Here is a 17,496-nt window from a genome sequence, read left to right on the forward strand (position 1 = left end):
GTGCAATAGAAAATGGGCTTCAACACTTGTCCACCACATCCTAGTGCACTGCAGACTCACTAGGCAGTGAACATTCAATCCAGAAACCCAGACCACGCAGGAGCATATGATCACACTTTCTGTCACATCAGAGTACATATGTAGTTGTACCATCTAAATTTAATGGTAACTCCAGGAAAAGAGATATTACCTGACCCATTATGACTAATACAGCAAACCTACTGTAGCTCAAAGTCTACCAAAGCATTCTATCTCTGAGATGTTTAAAGTGAAGTTGAATTGGGCTCAAGTTATTTGTTCCTCATTGTGTAACATGAAGCTGCCAACGTATTAGATCAATGATGATCACTTTGCAGCTGGGTTTGCCATCTTGTGGAACCACAGCATAGTGCCTCACCAGCTTGGCACGGTCCTCTGTGAACAGTGGAAAGAGACACAATAATAGGATTTTTATTTGGATTTCACTGATTATCTGACCTTGCTTTTCAAGGAAAAAAAAGTAAGAAAAAAAGCGAAGTTTATCTGTTCCATTTCCTCTGGAAAGTACATCTGACTTACTTGTAGGATTAGCTGTATGCTGTTTACATATGTTTTCAAGGCACACTAGTGACCCATGGATTATTTGAATGCTGCCAAAGGAAATAAATGGTAGAATTTTAATTTTTTTTCATACATTTACTATCACTGCGTCCCGCAGTGGTAGGGAGGAGGAGAGAGATCCAGCAGACAGGAATTGTGCAGCAAGATTGATTTATTTAATTATTTTACAAACTCTTTTATAGACTTTTTTCTTCATAGTCTAATTGGACAAAGGATCAGCCATCCCTTGGGGTGATTGGCTAAAATCCTAAAACATCCATTGTCAAAATATTTTTCTACTGTACCATAAACAATGCTCTGCAAGGTCACAGGTGTTCATAGTTTACAGAACTCTGCAAATATCCTCGTGAGAGAGAGAAAAGCCTCTCACGGGCCAGGAAAGAAGCAGGAATATTTCATGCTAACAGCATTTTTGTATCCACAATTTACTGCAATTTGTAAACAAAATGAATTTTAAGAAAAGGAAAGACAGACATGTTTTATGGGTCAGCTCTTACCCACAGGAGATGTAAGAAGACTGCTACCAAATAAGTCAGGGTTGGAAAACAATACTCAATGATTTTTTTAGGTAACAGCCATAACTTGATTATTATCTTGTTCAGGTCCTGATTCTGTAATGAAATTAATGCAAATCTATCATTCTATTTGTTTAGTTATCTATTAAGATATCTCTTTAGGAATGAGCTTTATTATGTTTTTTAAGGTGCTGGAAACTGTCAGAACTCAGTACCTAATAATCCTCCCTCCAATTTCTGTGTGTACAGTTTTCAGAAAACTAGTCTACTCCCTATCTGTATACACATACTTTTATTAAACTGTTCATGTTCTTATGTGATGTTTATCACTCTACCTCCAAAGTAGACCTAGGGGTGTGGGGGGATAATAAAAAAATATATTTGCTTTCTTAAAGGCTACTGAAATACAACAGCAGCTATGTGTAAACCATGCTGTTCTCAATTTACAGAGAATGCTCTTTAATCATATTGGAGATGGTGCTTTGCCACGAAGTGATTCCAATCTGCCCGGCTCTGACAAAGGTCAGTGGAAATGCTGCAACATGCCAGTCTTGGAAGAAGGAAAATCTAATTACTCCATCATGTTCATGTAGAATGCCAGTTCTTTTGAGTGCATACTGTCATCTCCAAGTGTCAAAACATTCTAACTGACTAAATAAATTGCGCTAACAAATCTAAGTTTCAAAACACTTTGTCAAAAAGGGGAGAACGTGGTGTTTGAACTGAGTGTTTCACTCAAATAAGGCCCAGAAGTTTGCAGGAGGGGGGTGATAGAGAAGCAGGTTGCAGCAGGCTGCCTGTGAGACCTGTCCTTTTTGCTTTTCAAGAGAGACATATGGGGTGAAAAGCCAGCTTCTGGAGAATGGGGCCTGTGCCATTCTCCAGAAGGTAAAGAGATGAACAGAGTCCTGAAGTTTGGTACCAGCAGGTCCTCTTTACCAAATACAACTGTGTGTACTTCTCTTACACTTTGATTGAAAGCACCAGTTTGTGGTTTCTTGCTTTTTGGGGATTTTGTTTTTAATTAGGGCAAGTGAGAAATATATTTTTCCACATAAAAATTATTGCCTCTTATAATTTTGCACATGGGGAAATCCAGTATTTTTGGCGTTGTAATTGTTCACCATGATTTCATTATGTGCCTCACGTCTATAATATGCTCATTTCATTATGGTATCTTCTTGGTATGCTGAATAAAGGGTACAGTAAAGTAAGTGTATAGAAAGTAACTATTTTAAGAATATACTGTAATAAGAACTGACCAGGAGTGAGATTTTCTTTAGTAGGAGCTGGGTCTTATAGGTATTTTTGTGTTTACATTTTATGAAAATACAGGTGGAATTTTTTCACAGGACTGAAAAATATATGAAATAATTTAACATGGAAATAGCAAAACTTTTCCACTGGCCTATGCAGCCAAGTACATCACAGAATTATTAAAATGAAGTGTTCTCTCCTGAAGGCTGAGTGCTTGGATGACTAAAAAAAATTGGCTTGTCAAGAGATTCAGGCACTGAAGTACCTAGGTCTGGTGCCAGGTGATTTTAGGATGAGGGCAAAGCCATACTGTTAGGTGACAGCTTACAATAAAAGCAAATACCGTATTGCATATTTTGGCAATAGCAAAGCAAAATGATCCTCTAAAAACCAGATTATTCTGTGCATTGATCCCAGGGTCAACTAAAGTGCAATTATACTGTAACAATATTGTTTCAGGTATGAGACCAGTATTATTTTTACTGTACTTACTGTATTAAGTCTGGTGTGCAGTAGGATTGCAGTCCTGAGAGCTCTCAGAGGGGCTACAATAGTAATACTTGATGTCATCATTTAGCAACAATACTTTGCTTTTTCGTTTCATTTTTGTAAATAAACACAGGGTCCTTGCATGTGATTCTCTACTCACAATTGAAACAAGTAAGCAAGAAGGAAACTGACATGGCAGGGCAAGAGGTTTGAGGCTTTTAAGGTGAGGGATTTTTTTGGTGGTGTATTTGGGAGATGAATGGGAAAGTTTGAAGCAGTTCAACTCTTTTTTTTTTTTTTCCTCAGGAGGTGTAATGATTGTGTTTTTTAAATTAGGTTTTGTCCTGTCCATGTTAAATTCCCTGTCTGTCTGACTTCTTTCCAATATTAGTGACTTCTTGATGACATGAGATAATCCAGTTCTATCAAGGAAGCTCTTCCAGACTTTATGGGATCATTCAGTTAAAATCATAGAATTTGGTCAGGGCAACACAGACAAAGAAAACAGCCAATTTTATGCATGTCAAGGTGATAGGCAATTCACATGATCAAGCAGAGATCCTTGACCACAGATGTAAACAGTGTATAGAAATTTTCTCAGTCCATAATAATTTCTTTATTTGATTTTTTTTTCTGTCAGATACTTTTAATTTCTTCCAGTTTTCACTCCCTCCATTTTGTGCCCTTCTTTCCACCTTCTTTCAATTCTGAATTTGTAGTCTATGCAGGGAACACAAGACTGTTAGCACAGAAAGCTTTATGAAGGAGGTCGATAGGAATTTGGCAAGTTCCTTTCTCTAGTCCCTTCTGTATATAAAATGATTTAATGGAAACAGCGTATGAATAGTCTATTCCACTCTGTCTGGAAACCTCTAAATAGGAGTCTGGTGCAAAGATAAACTGATTATATTAACAGGTTTCAAACTTATCTCCCTTTGTGGTTGGATTTGCAGTGCACCAGAGTGCAATCTCAGCTGTTGCTGCTGTTGTTGGCCGCCACTGCTGGTCACAAACTGACCTGAGGGCCAGGTGCATCCATCAGGCATCCATGAGATTGACAGCTGCTATTTAAGAGCTTTGCAAGTGCAGATGTAATCATGAAAGCTTTTCAGGCGTGCTTATTGAATTCTTAGGCGTTTTGTCTATTTTTACCCTCATGGATAAAGGCAAGTCAGAGAACTGGAAGTGTTGATGCCTATGTCAGTTTTTTCATTCTCTTCCAGCTGTAAACTCCACCCCCAGCAGCTGGAGCCTGGATAGTGGGAAGGAAGCCAGAAACACATCAGAAAGTGGAAAGCTTATATCTCCTCCTGTACCACCAAGACCTGCACAGACTGGTGAGTTAATGGACATTTCAGATCCAGTACTTGAGGGCTTAGATTCTTTCCACTCTGTTTAATGTTTAACTTCTTGGGCAGGTTAATTTATTATTTGATTTCTTATATGAAAGGTTGTAGAACTGCCTCTGCAGGTATTTGCATCTCATTAATGTTCTCTGCAGTTTCCAATACTTCACTAATGAATGATAATTTTCAGACAGTTCCTGCTAGTATGAGGAAGGATGATCAAATTTAGTCTTGTGATTTTATGATAATTGTAGGTTAGCAATCAGAAATGATCATTAACCACAAGGAATCTTACTGGCCAGCAAATGCACAGCAATCACAAAAGTACATGAGTTCTGTTACTATAACCATTTTGCCTTTCAAAAGATTAATTTCCATTTAAAGGGAAGGCTGCTCAAGTGATGCTATAAATATAATTGTTCTCAAGGGAATGAGTAAACTTCTTGCATATTATACTTATGCCTCTGAGTTTGTCCAGGCATATTTCTAGTACATTTGCAGGTAAATGTTTGATATAATTATACTATGTATTTTCTATTTTCCTTATTTGACTTACAAATACATAATATATTTCTTAAGAACAAAAAGGGAAAAGTTGTTATACTGACTCTTTTTTTAACTTGTTATCATTTGGTAGATTATAAATCAATTTACAGTGATATAAAAGTTGTCAGAAAAGGCAGATGGAGAAATTTCTTACACTAAGTTGTACTGCAAGATAATCCAGAGAACAAAGTAAAATAAACAAGACCTCTAAAACTATTTACAGCCATTGGCCAAGGGAACTAGAGATAATGCTTATGTATCGAATGATCTCCTATCCACTTAAAATGATTTCCTAATGAAAATTGTAATGCCACAAGTGCACTGAAATCTTTCTAACTTTACAGCATCACCAGCAAGACACATAGCCTCCATTTCCCCTTCTCCTGCTGGCAGATCACCAATGAAGGTACTGTCTTATTGCAGTGAATTGCCTTTGTGGGACAGATCTTGTGTGTTGTGGGGTAGATGGTACATATTTAATGTACATTATTTGGGATTATATTATGTTTTCTTTTTCTTATCATACACCTATACAAAAACCAGTATTCTGTCTCCAGTGTGGAAGAAGGGGAGGTTCCAGCAAAGGAAAACCTGTTGTACAACCCATTTGTCTTATTCTTCCAGCATTCAGAGCTGTTAGATTAGAGGGTCTGTTAGAGAGTATTCCCTGCTTCAATCATTTTAATATCCATTTCCTCTGCAGGATGATCCAGGGAGGTTGTAAGAAGTTGCAAGTAGTTTGACACCTGCCAGTAGGAAACATTAAGCATAGGCTGTGAATAAGCACTGGCTTTTCTCTGGTAGTTAAACATCCAAAGTAATTTGAGATCCAGGCTAAACTGAGCAGGTTTTATTTCTATTTCAAGATATTTGTGTGTGTTGATACCCACATATTGGTACCCACTTTTTTGTTGAAAAACTTGACTGGGAAATCTGTATTTTCCAAAGCACTGGAGCACACAAACATGCAGCCTGCTTATTCCAGGCAAACCCTGGTGTTGGCAGAGCGCATGACATTGGTCATGGGGGATAGCCTCTGCCACTCCATTGAAGCAGAGATGATTCTGCAGGTAGAAATACAAGAGTCAACAACGTGGAAGGAGAGCAAATAGGAAGGAGCATGACTGGCGCTTCAGGCACTCAGATGCAAGGACAGAGGGAGGCAGCCCTGCCAAAGTAACCCCTCAGCAACCCAGTGTCTAACTAATACTGCAGAGGTACACACTGCCTGAGGAGGAAAACAGCACCCCAAAATATTTCGTTTCCCCTTGAGGTCCCTAATTACATGACCACAGTCATTGTCATGTTTGCCTTCCCATAAGCATGTAACATTTCTGCTTGTGTCTGCACAGTGGTCCAAGTTCATCACAAAGCAATTCTGCTGGCCATCAGAGTGCCCCATAGTCATATTACCATTCTGCTGAAGTGAGCACCAATCCCTGGGTTTGCCCTGATTGCTTACTAGGAAGCTCTTTAGAACATTAGGATCTTGTACAAAGATGAGTTACTCTTCCTTTTCATCCCGAATGGACACAGTACTGATGATTCGTAGGGATGTTTGAAGCTTGTCCTAACGTTCTTCTTCTATAGGTCTGGACAGAATTTAAGCATTTTACAGCCAAAGTCTGCATTGCTGCTTGGAAGAGGAATGCTAGTCCAAAATACTTCTGAGAACTGCTGGATCTCACTTTGAGCATCCATGAATTTCCAGACTGTTTTGGTGTCTAGACTGTTACTTGCTACTTTTAAAAGCAGTCTGCACTGCTGTCAGAAACCAGGTGCTTACCCATGCAGGCTTTACGTATATTTACTGTTGTTCTGAATGACAAAAGAAAAGGTCCTAAAAAGATATATGGTCACTTAATCCAAGTGCCAAGTGTGCTTGGAACCTTGACCCTGGATGTTTGTGGGAGTAGGAGTGCAGCTGCAGCCTCCTCACGTGCAGAGGAATGGAACATGAAACTAATAGTTAAACAGGCTCCTCAGAAAGTCTGAAATGTCTTCACCAAGTGTTGAGCTTTAAAAAAAACTTGCTCTGCTTTTCCATAGCCATATACAGGGCTCAGATTTTAGCCTTTCTTCTAATGGTGTGCTGCCAGAGAAAAATCATCCTAATACAAAACCCACTGATATAAATGAAGATTTTTTTTCTCCATTGATTTCAGTGCTCTGTGTATCCAGTCCTAGATGGATAACTAAAATTATCTCAACAGAAAAAAGTCAGTGCAGTCAGCTCTGTACACCCCTGCCCCCTCTCCTCTTCCTTCACTCCCATCCTTTGTTGCATGGCTCACACTCTCACCTCAAGCTGAGCAGCTGAGTGTCAACCAGTCTAACAAGAATGGGAGTGAGCAATTTGTCTTTTGTGATTTCTCCATCCCTTTTTTAGCCTGAGTCCTGGATTGTTTTAGGATTGTCTGGATTGTCTCAGGTGACTCCAGTCATAATTAGATATGTTGCAAAAACTTTTCAACTTGGAAAGTGTGGGCTTACCTTTTACAGTGTTCAGTTGAAGCTGCTTCACTGGAATAGAACTGCTCGATAGCTGTAGGTAGGCCTTTATTGTCCCTGCCTTTAATTCATCGTCAGCATTGTCGTTGCTGCTTGGGCCCTCAGCTCCCAGTCTCTCAGCATCCCTCACTGACCTGTGAGACTGCTGGTGCAGCCACTCGCCACCTGTGTCCTCCACATGGCCCTTGTCCCTGAGGCACATGTGGTGTGTTGTGTTTGTGTGTCTAAGGAACACCTGGGAGATGGGGGAGAGGAAGGGTGGTGATGCTTTAATCTCCTACCAATCTGCTGCTGCCCTGAATAGGAGCAGGAACAGCAGAGAAGGGGGCTGGCACCCAGCAGCAGCTCTTACCTTGACACCTGCTTTGTACTACCCCTCCGACACTGATTTTATGGTACACTCGGAAATGATGTCATGATGTAAATGCACTTTTCACTGCATGGCAATGCACTAAAAGCTGTGAGGAAAAGCTTTGGAAACTGAATTTGGGATACGAGAGCCTGCAGTAGCAGCAGTGGCTGGGCTTTGGCGTTAGGGGGCAGGACACCCCCAGGTATGCCCTGCACCCGGTGATGCATTCCACTTCCATCTGGGAAAACTAAGGGTGCATTCTAAAGACTTCCAGATTTTTTCCAGGGTATTATGATAGGAAGATAACATTTAAAAAGAGTTTTATTTCCACTTAGATGAATCACTGGCATGGCCGCTATCTAAAGTGTACCCAGGCACTACTGAAATGAGCTTTTTATTAGTTTCTTACTGGGTCTTGATTAAACAGGAGCACAACCATTTCTGTTTGTCAAAGCTCAGAGTACCTGCACTGTATCTATGTATGTTTTCAGTCTGAGCACAGAAACACTCTTCCTCCTATATGCCAGGCAAATTCTTCTTTTGCCCTTTCTTTTGAGCAGGGGTCTGTGCAATCATTCACACCGTCTCCAGTGGAGTATCATTCCTCGGGGCTCATATCCAACTCCCCGGCGCTGTCAGGGAGTTACAGCAGCGGCATCTCTTCGCTCAGCCGATGTAGCACATCAGAGACATCAGGCTTTGAAAGCCAAGGCAGCGAACCAGCAGTGACTGTCCCAAGCTACAGCATTTCTGAGGAGCCTGTGAGAAAAGAAAGCAAAACCCCGCCACCTTACAGCGTGTATGAGCGGACTTTGAAACGCCCCGTTCCTCTACCTCACAGCCTCTCCATCCCGCCTGCCGCAGACCCTCCGGCACTGCCACCCAAGCCACAGCTGGTTCGGCCAAACAACCTGGAAAACAGCAGCAGGAGGACTGAGCAGGTTCCCCGGCCCAGGCCTCTGCCCCGCAAAGTCTCTCAGCTATGAGAAGCCACTTTTATATTTAATTGCAACACATTCTTTACTGTTTAAGAAATAATATTTTTTAAAAATGGTAAAACTCATTTAGTTAGGCACTTTAATATTTTGTCCACCTTTTCTTTTGAGTAATTTCGAAATGCTTATTAATATTATGTTGCACATTTGAAATGAAATTACTAATTTAGGTTGCCAGATATAATAGGAAGCATGAATGAGAGGATTTTTTTTTTAATTTCATGGTGGTGAATACTGATAAATGCTTTTATTTGTACTTTGTTTTTATTTAAAAAATTAAATCTAAAACCTTAGAACTCTCATCTGAGTTAGCTGAATGCTTCTTACAAAATGCAGAATACACTGACTGGATCTTTACTACTAGAGATAAATGCACGCTTTCTAACAAAGTAGTCTGTAGACTAGGATGTTTCTGCAAGTAGGCTGGAAGTTGTTTCTCTTATCTTATAAACAGGTTGGTCATTTCAAATGTATGTGGCAAAACTGAGATATAATGCAAGTTTTACAGCACAGGACTGTTGTAAGAATGTGGTTTGGAATTTTTGAAACACACACTTGGCTTATGTTATTTTTACGATGGGAAGATACCTGTATTTCATTCAGTGTTACAGCACCATTCTGGTGAATCCCAATAAGGTTTTGTGCCATTAGTGTATGTACCTGACACATCCTTTTCCTTTTTGAGGTGCAATTTACTTTTATTCTTCCAGTTAATGTATTTTTGTTGTTGTTTTTTTAAGTTTGGGGGGGTTTTTTTAAAGCTAGCAGTTTCCTAGTGAAGGCTCTCTGCTGTTCTTGAAAGTTCACCCTAGAATACAATCCGTGTATGAAACAGGTACAAATGACTTGTTCATTTAACTTATGTACAAGAGTCAGTACTGACTAGTATCAAGGCAATTCACTAAATGAGCCAATTTTTAAAAATACAAATGGCTGGTTTTCAATCCATACATTTCAAAAGCTAATTGTGAAGGTCATTAATAATTTTGAAAAAATCTAGCGAAAAATCTGAACAGTTCCTTGGATGTGTATGTGCCATTGGAGCCAGGGTTTTGATTTGCTTTTTAGCTTGAGTTCATCACCATCATCTTTATTGTTGAGAATGGTGTTTGGCCTTAGGTTGTATTATAGTGACTGGCATCTGAAGAGCTCTGGAAAGCTAATGCCAAGACATAGGAATGTGGAGGGGAAGGGAAACAAAAGCACCTTCTGTATGTACGTTTTGTATCCTCTTTCTTTTATTGACTGTTTAAATGTGCTTGGGAACAGATGTGTGAACTGCATTTTAAATCATATTGTTAAATATATTCTCCCTCTTTTGTTGGGAAGCTCATGTTGATCTTAGCTGTGTTTGATTTGTTGATAGTTTAACTGGAAGAAAGTGACCACTTTTTTATATTCTCTCAATTAAACCTTCAGCAGTTACAAGCTGTTGACAGTAGTTATAGAAGTTTTCTATAATAAATGTTCAAGTATTTTTGTACATAATTGGTAAATTTTAATAAGGAGTGTACCATTATGTGAAAAAGAAGCAAACAGTTGTGTATGCAGTAATATTGTTATAATTATGCCAAATACTTTATGTATGGAAAAAAGAATATTTGTAAATATGTGCTTTTAACAATAATTCTGCCATATTGACTTTACAATTTTGAATGTCAGAAAAAAATAATATATGTTAAAATATTTATGTTTTAGTGAAAGTATTCATAACTTGAAAAGGAACATATGAATTTTAGCTTTGTATCTTGCTGATTTCAATGTCTGAAATTCCTTGAACTAGCTGTTGCTTTCTACTATAACATTTTTCTCTGTAACCACATCATAAAACCTGTAGAAGGCTACATATTTATGCTGATATAAAGAAGTAATGCCTGAAATTTAAATAAGGTGTCACAAGTAAGATAACAAAGCTGCTCTGATTTTTTTTCCACCCATGTAGTTTAATAGATTTTATCGGCTAGTGCCTGAGCACAGTACAGTATGAATCAGTGTTACTTGCTCCTGAAGCCATTTTTTTTTTTTATTTCTGGCAGTAAGCAGAGTTGATGACTTTATCATTTGCGTGCATTACTGGTCAGCTTTGCAGCAAAACATTTCACAAAGTCTCTGTTTACCTAGACACTCATATTGGTTGCTGCATAATGTTAGTATGAAATAAAAGAACTTGTTTAATCTTTACAGTACAACTTGTTTTCTACAGAATGAGAGATCCTAATTCAGTTAGTCAGAGAATGAAAGTTCTGACTCCTTGCCTTGCTAAATCTATTTTTTTTTCTGTTAAAAATCTCCTGATAGCTCAAGTTTTCTCCCTATTTGGACCCGTAATTGCTTTGTAAGACAAGGTGGGGAGAGTATTGACATGCTCTTCTGAACAAGTGAAGAACATAAAATGTACTAGAGAGCTCACTGTAAATTAACCTGCATGAGCATTCTGTTTTTATAACCAGGACATCAGAAATACTCTGAACAATAGAAAATGGTGTAAAACTGACAGAGTACTCTTAAGCCGAGTTGACACATTTTCTGCTTAGCCAGTTTTGACAAATTGATTCTGTAGATCAGTTTTTCAACCTGATTACCTATAAAAAATGTAGTATGAAATTTTGTTATGTATGTTGCAAAGCCCACTGCTTGAAAACCTAATGTAAATAAAGGTCATGTTTGAATTTTATGTAGTAGTCATAAATACAATTTTATCACTTTCTGGATGATGGTGAGTAATTCAGAAGCTCATACAGGAAGACCAATGAGAACGATTTGCTCTTACCATTCAATAGCTTGAATGCCAATGTGCATAATAGGTGACATAATCTTGCATTCAAATACCATATTTGAGATGCTGGTCTCTGGGATGCCAGAGAAACAGCCTCAAACTTGGCTGGCTGGCTTTGAAATGATGCAGTTCAGGCTGGTTCTTATGATGGCATAATAGCTCCATAGTGTGAGTGAACTCAGTTATGATGTCCCGGTCAGATGCTGTGTCAGGCCAATTGCTCTGTCCTCAAAGAAGCACAAAGCTGAAGCTACCCCTTGTAGAAAAGGTTTCAGGGCAGTGCAGTTACAGCCCTGTTCACACAGAACAGGGTATAGCTATGTGTAAATCTTCTGTACGATAGTGGCACCTTGCCCTCCTGCCTGACCATCCTTCTTGTTCACTGATTGTCCAACAGCACCTGCAGAAAGAACAGTGATGGAGCAAAAACATACCAATAGGCAGGAGTCAATGCCTGAGGTATAAATGATGAGAAGCATCTTGTTTTGAATATAACTGTGGTCAGTGAGGCATGTAGCAGCATTGTCTCAGTAACCTCAGGTGCTGACAGATTCAGATCTTTGCTCCAGAACTCTGCTGGTTGCTGGAATTTCTGATGATTCAGGCAAAGCCCTGACATATGCTGGCCAAAGGGCAAAGTCCCATCTGGTGGGACATTGTGGAAGGTCGCCACTGGGTCCCTTGAGATTCTGACCTTGAACTAGATTCTGTGGGTGAAAGCCCTTTTCATATTAATTGAATTTGTCTTTATCTTCTCCTTAACATTTTAATTCAACTTTTGACCTATATTTCCTAGAAGAAACTAGAATGATTACTTTGGCTAACATTAACAAAAAAAATCTGGGGATTAAACAGCTAAACTATTCAAACCTCAGGAATAGGAAAGGTTTAGAGCTGCATACCTCATGTGCGCAATAAGCAGCAGGTTAGGGACTCATCCTGGGTGGTAAAATAAGGCTGCTGAAGAAAGAAAATTAAATATTTTTTTAAAAATTGATTGCTCAGTGAAGAACTTGGTGGGTCTGTTTTGACAGGCTGAGGGCTGTTGGACTTCAGTGGGGATGCAACCTATGACATGAGCCTTCCAGGCACAGCTGGGCAAACTTACCCAGGTTAGAACTTGTGTTAAGGACACAGTTCAGAACTCCTCTTGAACTGACTCATATTCATCCCAGGAAGACTGTGTTAGAAGAAGGGAAAAGAAGGTCAACAGTAGGGGGAAAAAAAAAAAAAAAGAGTGCAAGTAAAACTTAGGCAAAACCCTTGATGGCCTGACAATTAATCCAGATATGTTTTGACTCAGCCAGGAGACGTAATAGTGGGAGAAACTGAAATGTTACCTGAAACTGAAGCATCAAGTATATTTCTTTAGGCTATTTTGTAGCATGATGTTATACCAGCTTAACTACTGGTTGAGCTTCCACTGGAGTGGAAGAGAAGCTGGAAGTCCTGAAGAAATAGGGGGTGTTTTTAATTTAAAAAGGCCTCGGAGGTGGGCCTTCTCTTTTGCTATGGCTCCCCAGAGGATAGAGAAGACTGACTGTCATGAGTTCAAAAGGAAAAGAGTTTCTAAATAGCAAAACCCTGCAAAATATTCTAATACTTCCCTGCTAAACAGTTATTTTCTTATAGTGCATAACTAATAGTGCATTTTGCAGTTAACATCTCAGTATTTTTAGGGAGCAAATCAATGTCCAAATTTCATACTATATTGCTTCTCTGATAGCTCATAAGCTACTGAAATTTTGGTTAAATATTTAAATGTTTTACATCACTGATTTGCTATTGGAACTACATCCACTTGTGTATTCCAATTTATTTTGCTTCTGGAAAATTCTGCAGAGGAACTCTCTGCATTATATTTTTGCTTATATGTGAGAGACTGCTAACACTGCTGGTTTTTGTTGACCTCACTGACTTCCCTTGAAGTGTTTCCTCTTGCTTTTCAAAAGAAAGACCATCATCGAGGAGCTACTTCAGCCTTTCCTGTGGGGAATATTTCAAAGGCACAGCCTGAAGGGGATGCAGCACAGCAACTGTTCCCAGGGGGGACTATCAGCAAGGGCTTTGGGAACAAAAGCTGAGGGGAAAGTTTACCTGTAAAGCTACTCCTGTTTGTGTTCACAGATAGACCAATAGCTCAAGGACAGGGACTAAGCTAATTTACTAAAATTCAAGAGGTGTTGCTAAAGCGTGAGGCTCAGTCCCAGCATGTTGTATAAATGGCAGTCCTTTGCCTTGTTTCCTGATGTTTTCATGGAGAAAGTAACGCCAGGTAGACACATGGGGTGGGGGGTGTAGGTTTTATTTTAGGGTTGCTGAGCATGGGTAGGGGCAGGAAAGAAATGCTGAATCTACCCTTTAAGCCTAAGTTGATTTGAGAGACCATTACTCTGGGTCTTTGGGCCACCTTACATTCAAGGGATGTAACTTGTGCAATGATTTGCTCGTAAATTCTGAATATGCCCTGGAGAGCCAGCTGTCCATCTGAACTCCCATGCAGTCTCTTTTTGCCATGTGTTGCGGGAGGAGAGCTTGCTGCAGGTGTGCTGTTTGGAGCAGAGGCTGATGCAGCCTGACCTCTGTGCTTCTTTTTGGGATGTTCAGTTCATCTTTGTAAATACTGTGCTGTGGTAAATCAAAGGATGTGATACAGCACGCACTAGAATTAATCTGAAGATTTACACCAAGGTTTTAGAAATGGCATGTGTCCAAGAGGAACTGGGTGAAGGCAGCTGCTACCTAATGAATTTGGTCCCACCTGACGAAAATAAAACTGTCTAACATGACCACAAAACATTTTACAAGGAATAAAACATAACAATAAACTCAACTTTTTTTCAGCTAGTGTATTAGGAGATGAAGCAACAAAATATTACTGTGCTGCGCTCTTCTCAGGCCTTCAAGTTCAGCAAAGGAAGATTGTGCACACTGGACAGAGGCTTTTTATGTTGCCAAGGGGAGTTTTCCTGCATCTATAGTTTCCCCTCCAAGTTCTGTCTCAGAACTGAAGCACATCTTGTCGATCCCCCTGAAGGTATAATTCAGTGGACTCTTTATAGCTGTAAAACCTGAGCTGCATGATGATAAGCAAGCAAAATCAAAGCAAGTCATAACTTGCTACTTTGAACATGCAGACAGGGGCTATAGGGGAACAAGCAGGGGAAAAAAAGAGAGAAAATTGGTTTTCAGGCCATAAAGATCAATTCTGACTTCTGGAATATTTGTTGCTTTTTGAGAAATACTGTATTTTCACCACATGCTCTAGTGGGTTTTCCCCCTCTGTGTGAGATAATGCTGGGAAATGGTTTTCTCTGGTGCCTGTGTAGATTTGAATTATGCTATTTGTCTTGTACCCAAAGAAAGTGGTTTTCAGGGTTTTGTTTGTTTTTCTTCAGTCCTGTGATAGGGTAGAACAGCAGAAGCAAGACAAAAAAGACTGGTCAGTGCACCACCAGGGGTGGTCATGGACAAGGGGGAATGGTTTCAAACTGAAAAAGTTTAGTTAGATGTTAGAAAGAAATGCTTTACTGTGAGGGTGGTGAGGCACTAGAACAGGTTGCTCAGAGAAGCTGTGGATACCCCATCCCTGGAAGTGTTCAAGGCCAAGTTGGATGGGGCTTAGAGCAACTTGGTCTAGTGGAAGGTGTCCCTGCCCATAGCATGGGAGGCTGGAACCAGATGATTACGGTCCCTTCCAACCCAGGCCATTCATTCCATGGTTCCATGTTCAGAGAAGAACATATATATTCTCTAGGTAGTTCTTGAACCCATACCTTCAAAGACTAAAATTCAGTTCATTGTGGGTGCCTCACACCCATGCACAAGGACAAAAAATAGGCAAGTTCCATCTTGCTGTGGGAAGTGTGCTTCTGTATGTGCCTCAGGAGTGGTGAGGTATGGAGATGGATGGGCACCATGGAATGGTGCCCTCTCTTTGGTGTCCTTATTGCTGCAGCAGTGATGTACTTGTGGTATGTTGAGTATCACAACTAGCTGTCACAGTATTGCACACAGTTGTAAAGTAAAGTACACAGAAACTATCAAAATGTCAAATTGTAAGACAAAATTGCTATTTGTCATTCTCACCAACTCTACACTTATTTATCTTGAAAACTGGGAAACTCAGTGGATTTTGCAAATTCTCTCAGTGAGCCCTTTCTGGTTCAGTGCTATTTTTACTGAAGATAACACCAGTCGATCTTGCAAGTGAAGCTTTCAGCAGTTGTGCTACATGAAACCAGGCACAGCTTGAATGACAAGTCCTCAACATTCCATGGGCTCATTAGAAAGAGTTGTATTCCATGCTGAGCTGAAGGAGAGAGAGTGACCTGAGAGACTCTGAGCAGGCAGGAAACCATGGAAGCAGCAGCAAAAATGACAGCAGATGGCAGGGTCAGCTCGTTAACTGCATTTATCTAATGGGAGACTTCCCATATATTGTCAAGCAACAATAAAAAAAAATCTGACAGAAATTCCACCTGGTCATAATTGATCATCGTTAATAAATCTGTTCCAGAACAGGCTGCCAAAATCTCAGCTATGATCATGTAACTCAAACTAATCAGCAAATGATAATTGCTGAGGTGAATTGCTTTGGTTGGGTGGCAAAAGTAACCAAAGCTGTGGCTGCTGCTGGCAGAATGGAAAGCTGTTTTGTGAAAATATGCTGGGCTGACAAAACATCTGGCTAGTTTGCTATTTTGGTCTAGCTCTGTGTGTTGTGAAACACAGGGTTGTAACACTTTGTTCTAGAAACACTGATTATACATAAATTAATAAATATTGCAGCTATATTAACATCAATTTGCCCTGGAAACCACAAGTTTATTCCTGATTTCTACCTTGGTCTCTGTAAAAAAAGGCAAGAGACAGGAGTCTTATCTGAACTAGAAAAGAGACTTCATTTAAACCATATGATGAATTTATTGTAGACATAATGCTGCCAAGTTTAAAACTCTAACTTATTATGTAGATATCCATGCAGCATTCCTGAAGGAACAGCTCCTGAAGGGTCCCCAAAATGAGGCTCAGGGTGGGGTCATGTCCCAGCCTGAGCAGGTGGGGGCCACCTGAGCTCTCAAGAGATGATCACTCTAAGGCTGCCATGCCGGACTTCCAGGACCATTCCCCAGCTCTTCTGTCTTGTCTCTTTGGAAGATCAGGCCCCTCACCCCCCCAACGCCATCGGAACTGTTGGCACCTGCTGCTATGCCAGATGCCAACATGGACTTTCTGTTCTGCTGCTCCACCAGCCAACCGGAATCACACAGCATGGTCTGAACATGCTTTAAAACACATCTCGTCCAGATTGTCCCAGTTTCCTACAAGCATGCTGCAAGCAAAGCCAAGTACATAGAAGCCTTGGAGAACTCGGCTTAGACGGGACCTCCACAGTACAGCCTCAACTACGAGGTGAGGCCATGCTGTTCATGGCTCCTTCCACTACTCTTCAAAACCTATATGACTGCAGCTGCACAAACTACCAGCGCAAGCTGTTCGACTGCCTCACCATCTGCATCTCCTGTCTCACCCATCGATGCTGATTCACTTCAGGTACCAGCGCCACGGCCTCAGCCAGGCCTGGTTGCCGCGGGCAGCCGTGCGCTGCAGCCTGGCCTGGACCTTCTCACTGAGCTCCGAGGCACCGCTGGCGGCGGCACAGGCCTGCCCTCAAGTGCTGCTGCCGCCTGGCAACTGCTGTCACTTCTTGCTGAGGGGGGTGCCCCCCGACTCTCATCTGCGGCATTTGCCACGACATGGCCCTGCTGGGGGCTACGAGCAGCAGGAAGTACCGGCAGGCAGGCTTCCGCATGTGGACGAGCATGAGGATGAGGGTAAGGACCAGGGCCAGGGCAAGGCAAACAAAGAGGACCAGGACAAGCTTAAGGCAGACACGGTCGCCGCGCGCAGTGGCTGCGGCCAGGAACCTCGGACACGGCGGCAGGGACGCGCAGTGCTCCCAGCGCGGGACGTGCTGCTGCTCCCGGAGCGGGTTGGGCAGCTCTGAGCGCCGCGTCCGGGCGCCAACAGAACCGCGGGCACCAACAGAACCGCGGGCACCACGCGCCTGCGGCGTCACAACGGCCGGGGGCACGGGCGGCGCTCC

General features: G+C 41.1%; 2 protein-coding genes across 2 annotated transcripts in view; both read left to right on the forward strand.

Moving 5' to 3' along the window:
* DOCK4 (dedicator of cytokinesis 4) overlaps window positions 1-11,285 on the forward strand; it is a 149,224-nt gene extending 137,939 nt beyond the window's left edge. The window contains 4 exon segments of the mRNA XM_017733117.1: window positions 1,565-1,637; window positions 4,085-4,198; window positions 5,098-5,159; window positions 8,177-11,285. Of these exon segments, the coding sequence (XP_017588606.1) occupies window positions 1,565-1,637; window positions 4,085-4,198; window positions 5,098-5,159; window positions 8,177-8,602 (675 nt within the window). The 3' untranslated portion in view covers window positions 8,603-11,285.
* Window positions 11,286-17,083: 5,798 nt separating this feature from the next.
* IMMP2L (inner mitochondrial membrane peptidase subunit 2) overlaps window positions 17,084-17,496 on the forward strand; it is a 428,918-nt gene continuing 428,505 nt past the window's right edge. Inside the window, exon 1 of the mRNA XM_008632754.2 lies at window positions 17,084-17,224. Within this exon, the coding sequence (XP_008630976.2) occupies window positions 17,147-17,224 (78 nt within the window). The 5' untranslated portion in view covers window positions 17,084-17,146. The remainder of the gene's footprint in view (window positions 17,225-17,496) is intronic.

Source organism: Corvus brachyrhynchos, unplaced genomic scaffold (assembly GCF_000691975.1).
Source record: "Corvus brachyrhynchos isolate BGI_N302 unplaced genomic scaffold, ASM69197v1 scaffold32, whole genome shotgun sequence".
Lineage (NCBI taxonomy): Eukaryota > Metazoa > Chordata > Aves > Passeriformes > Corvidae > Corvus > Corvus brachyrhynchos.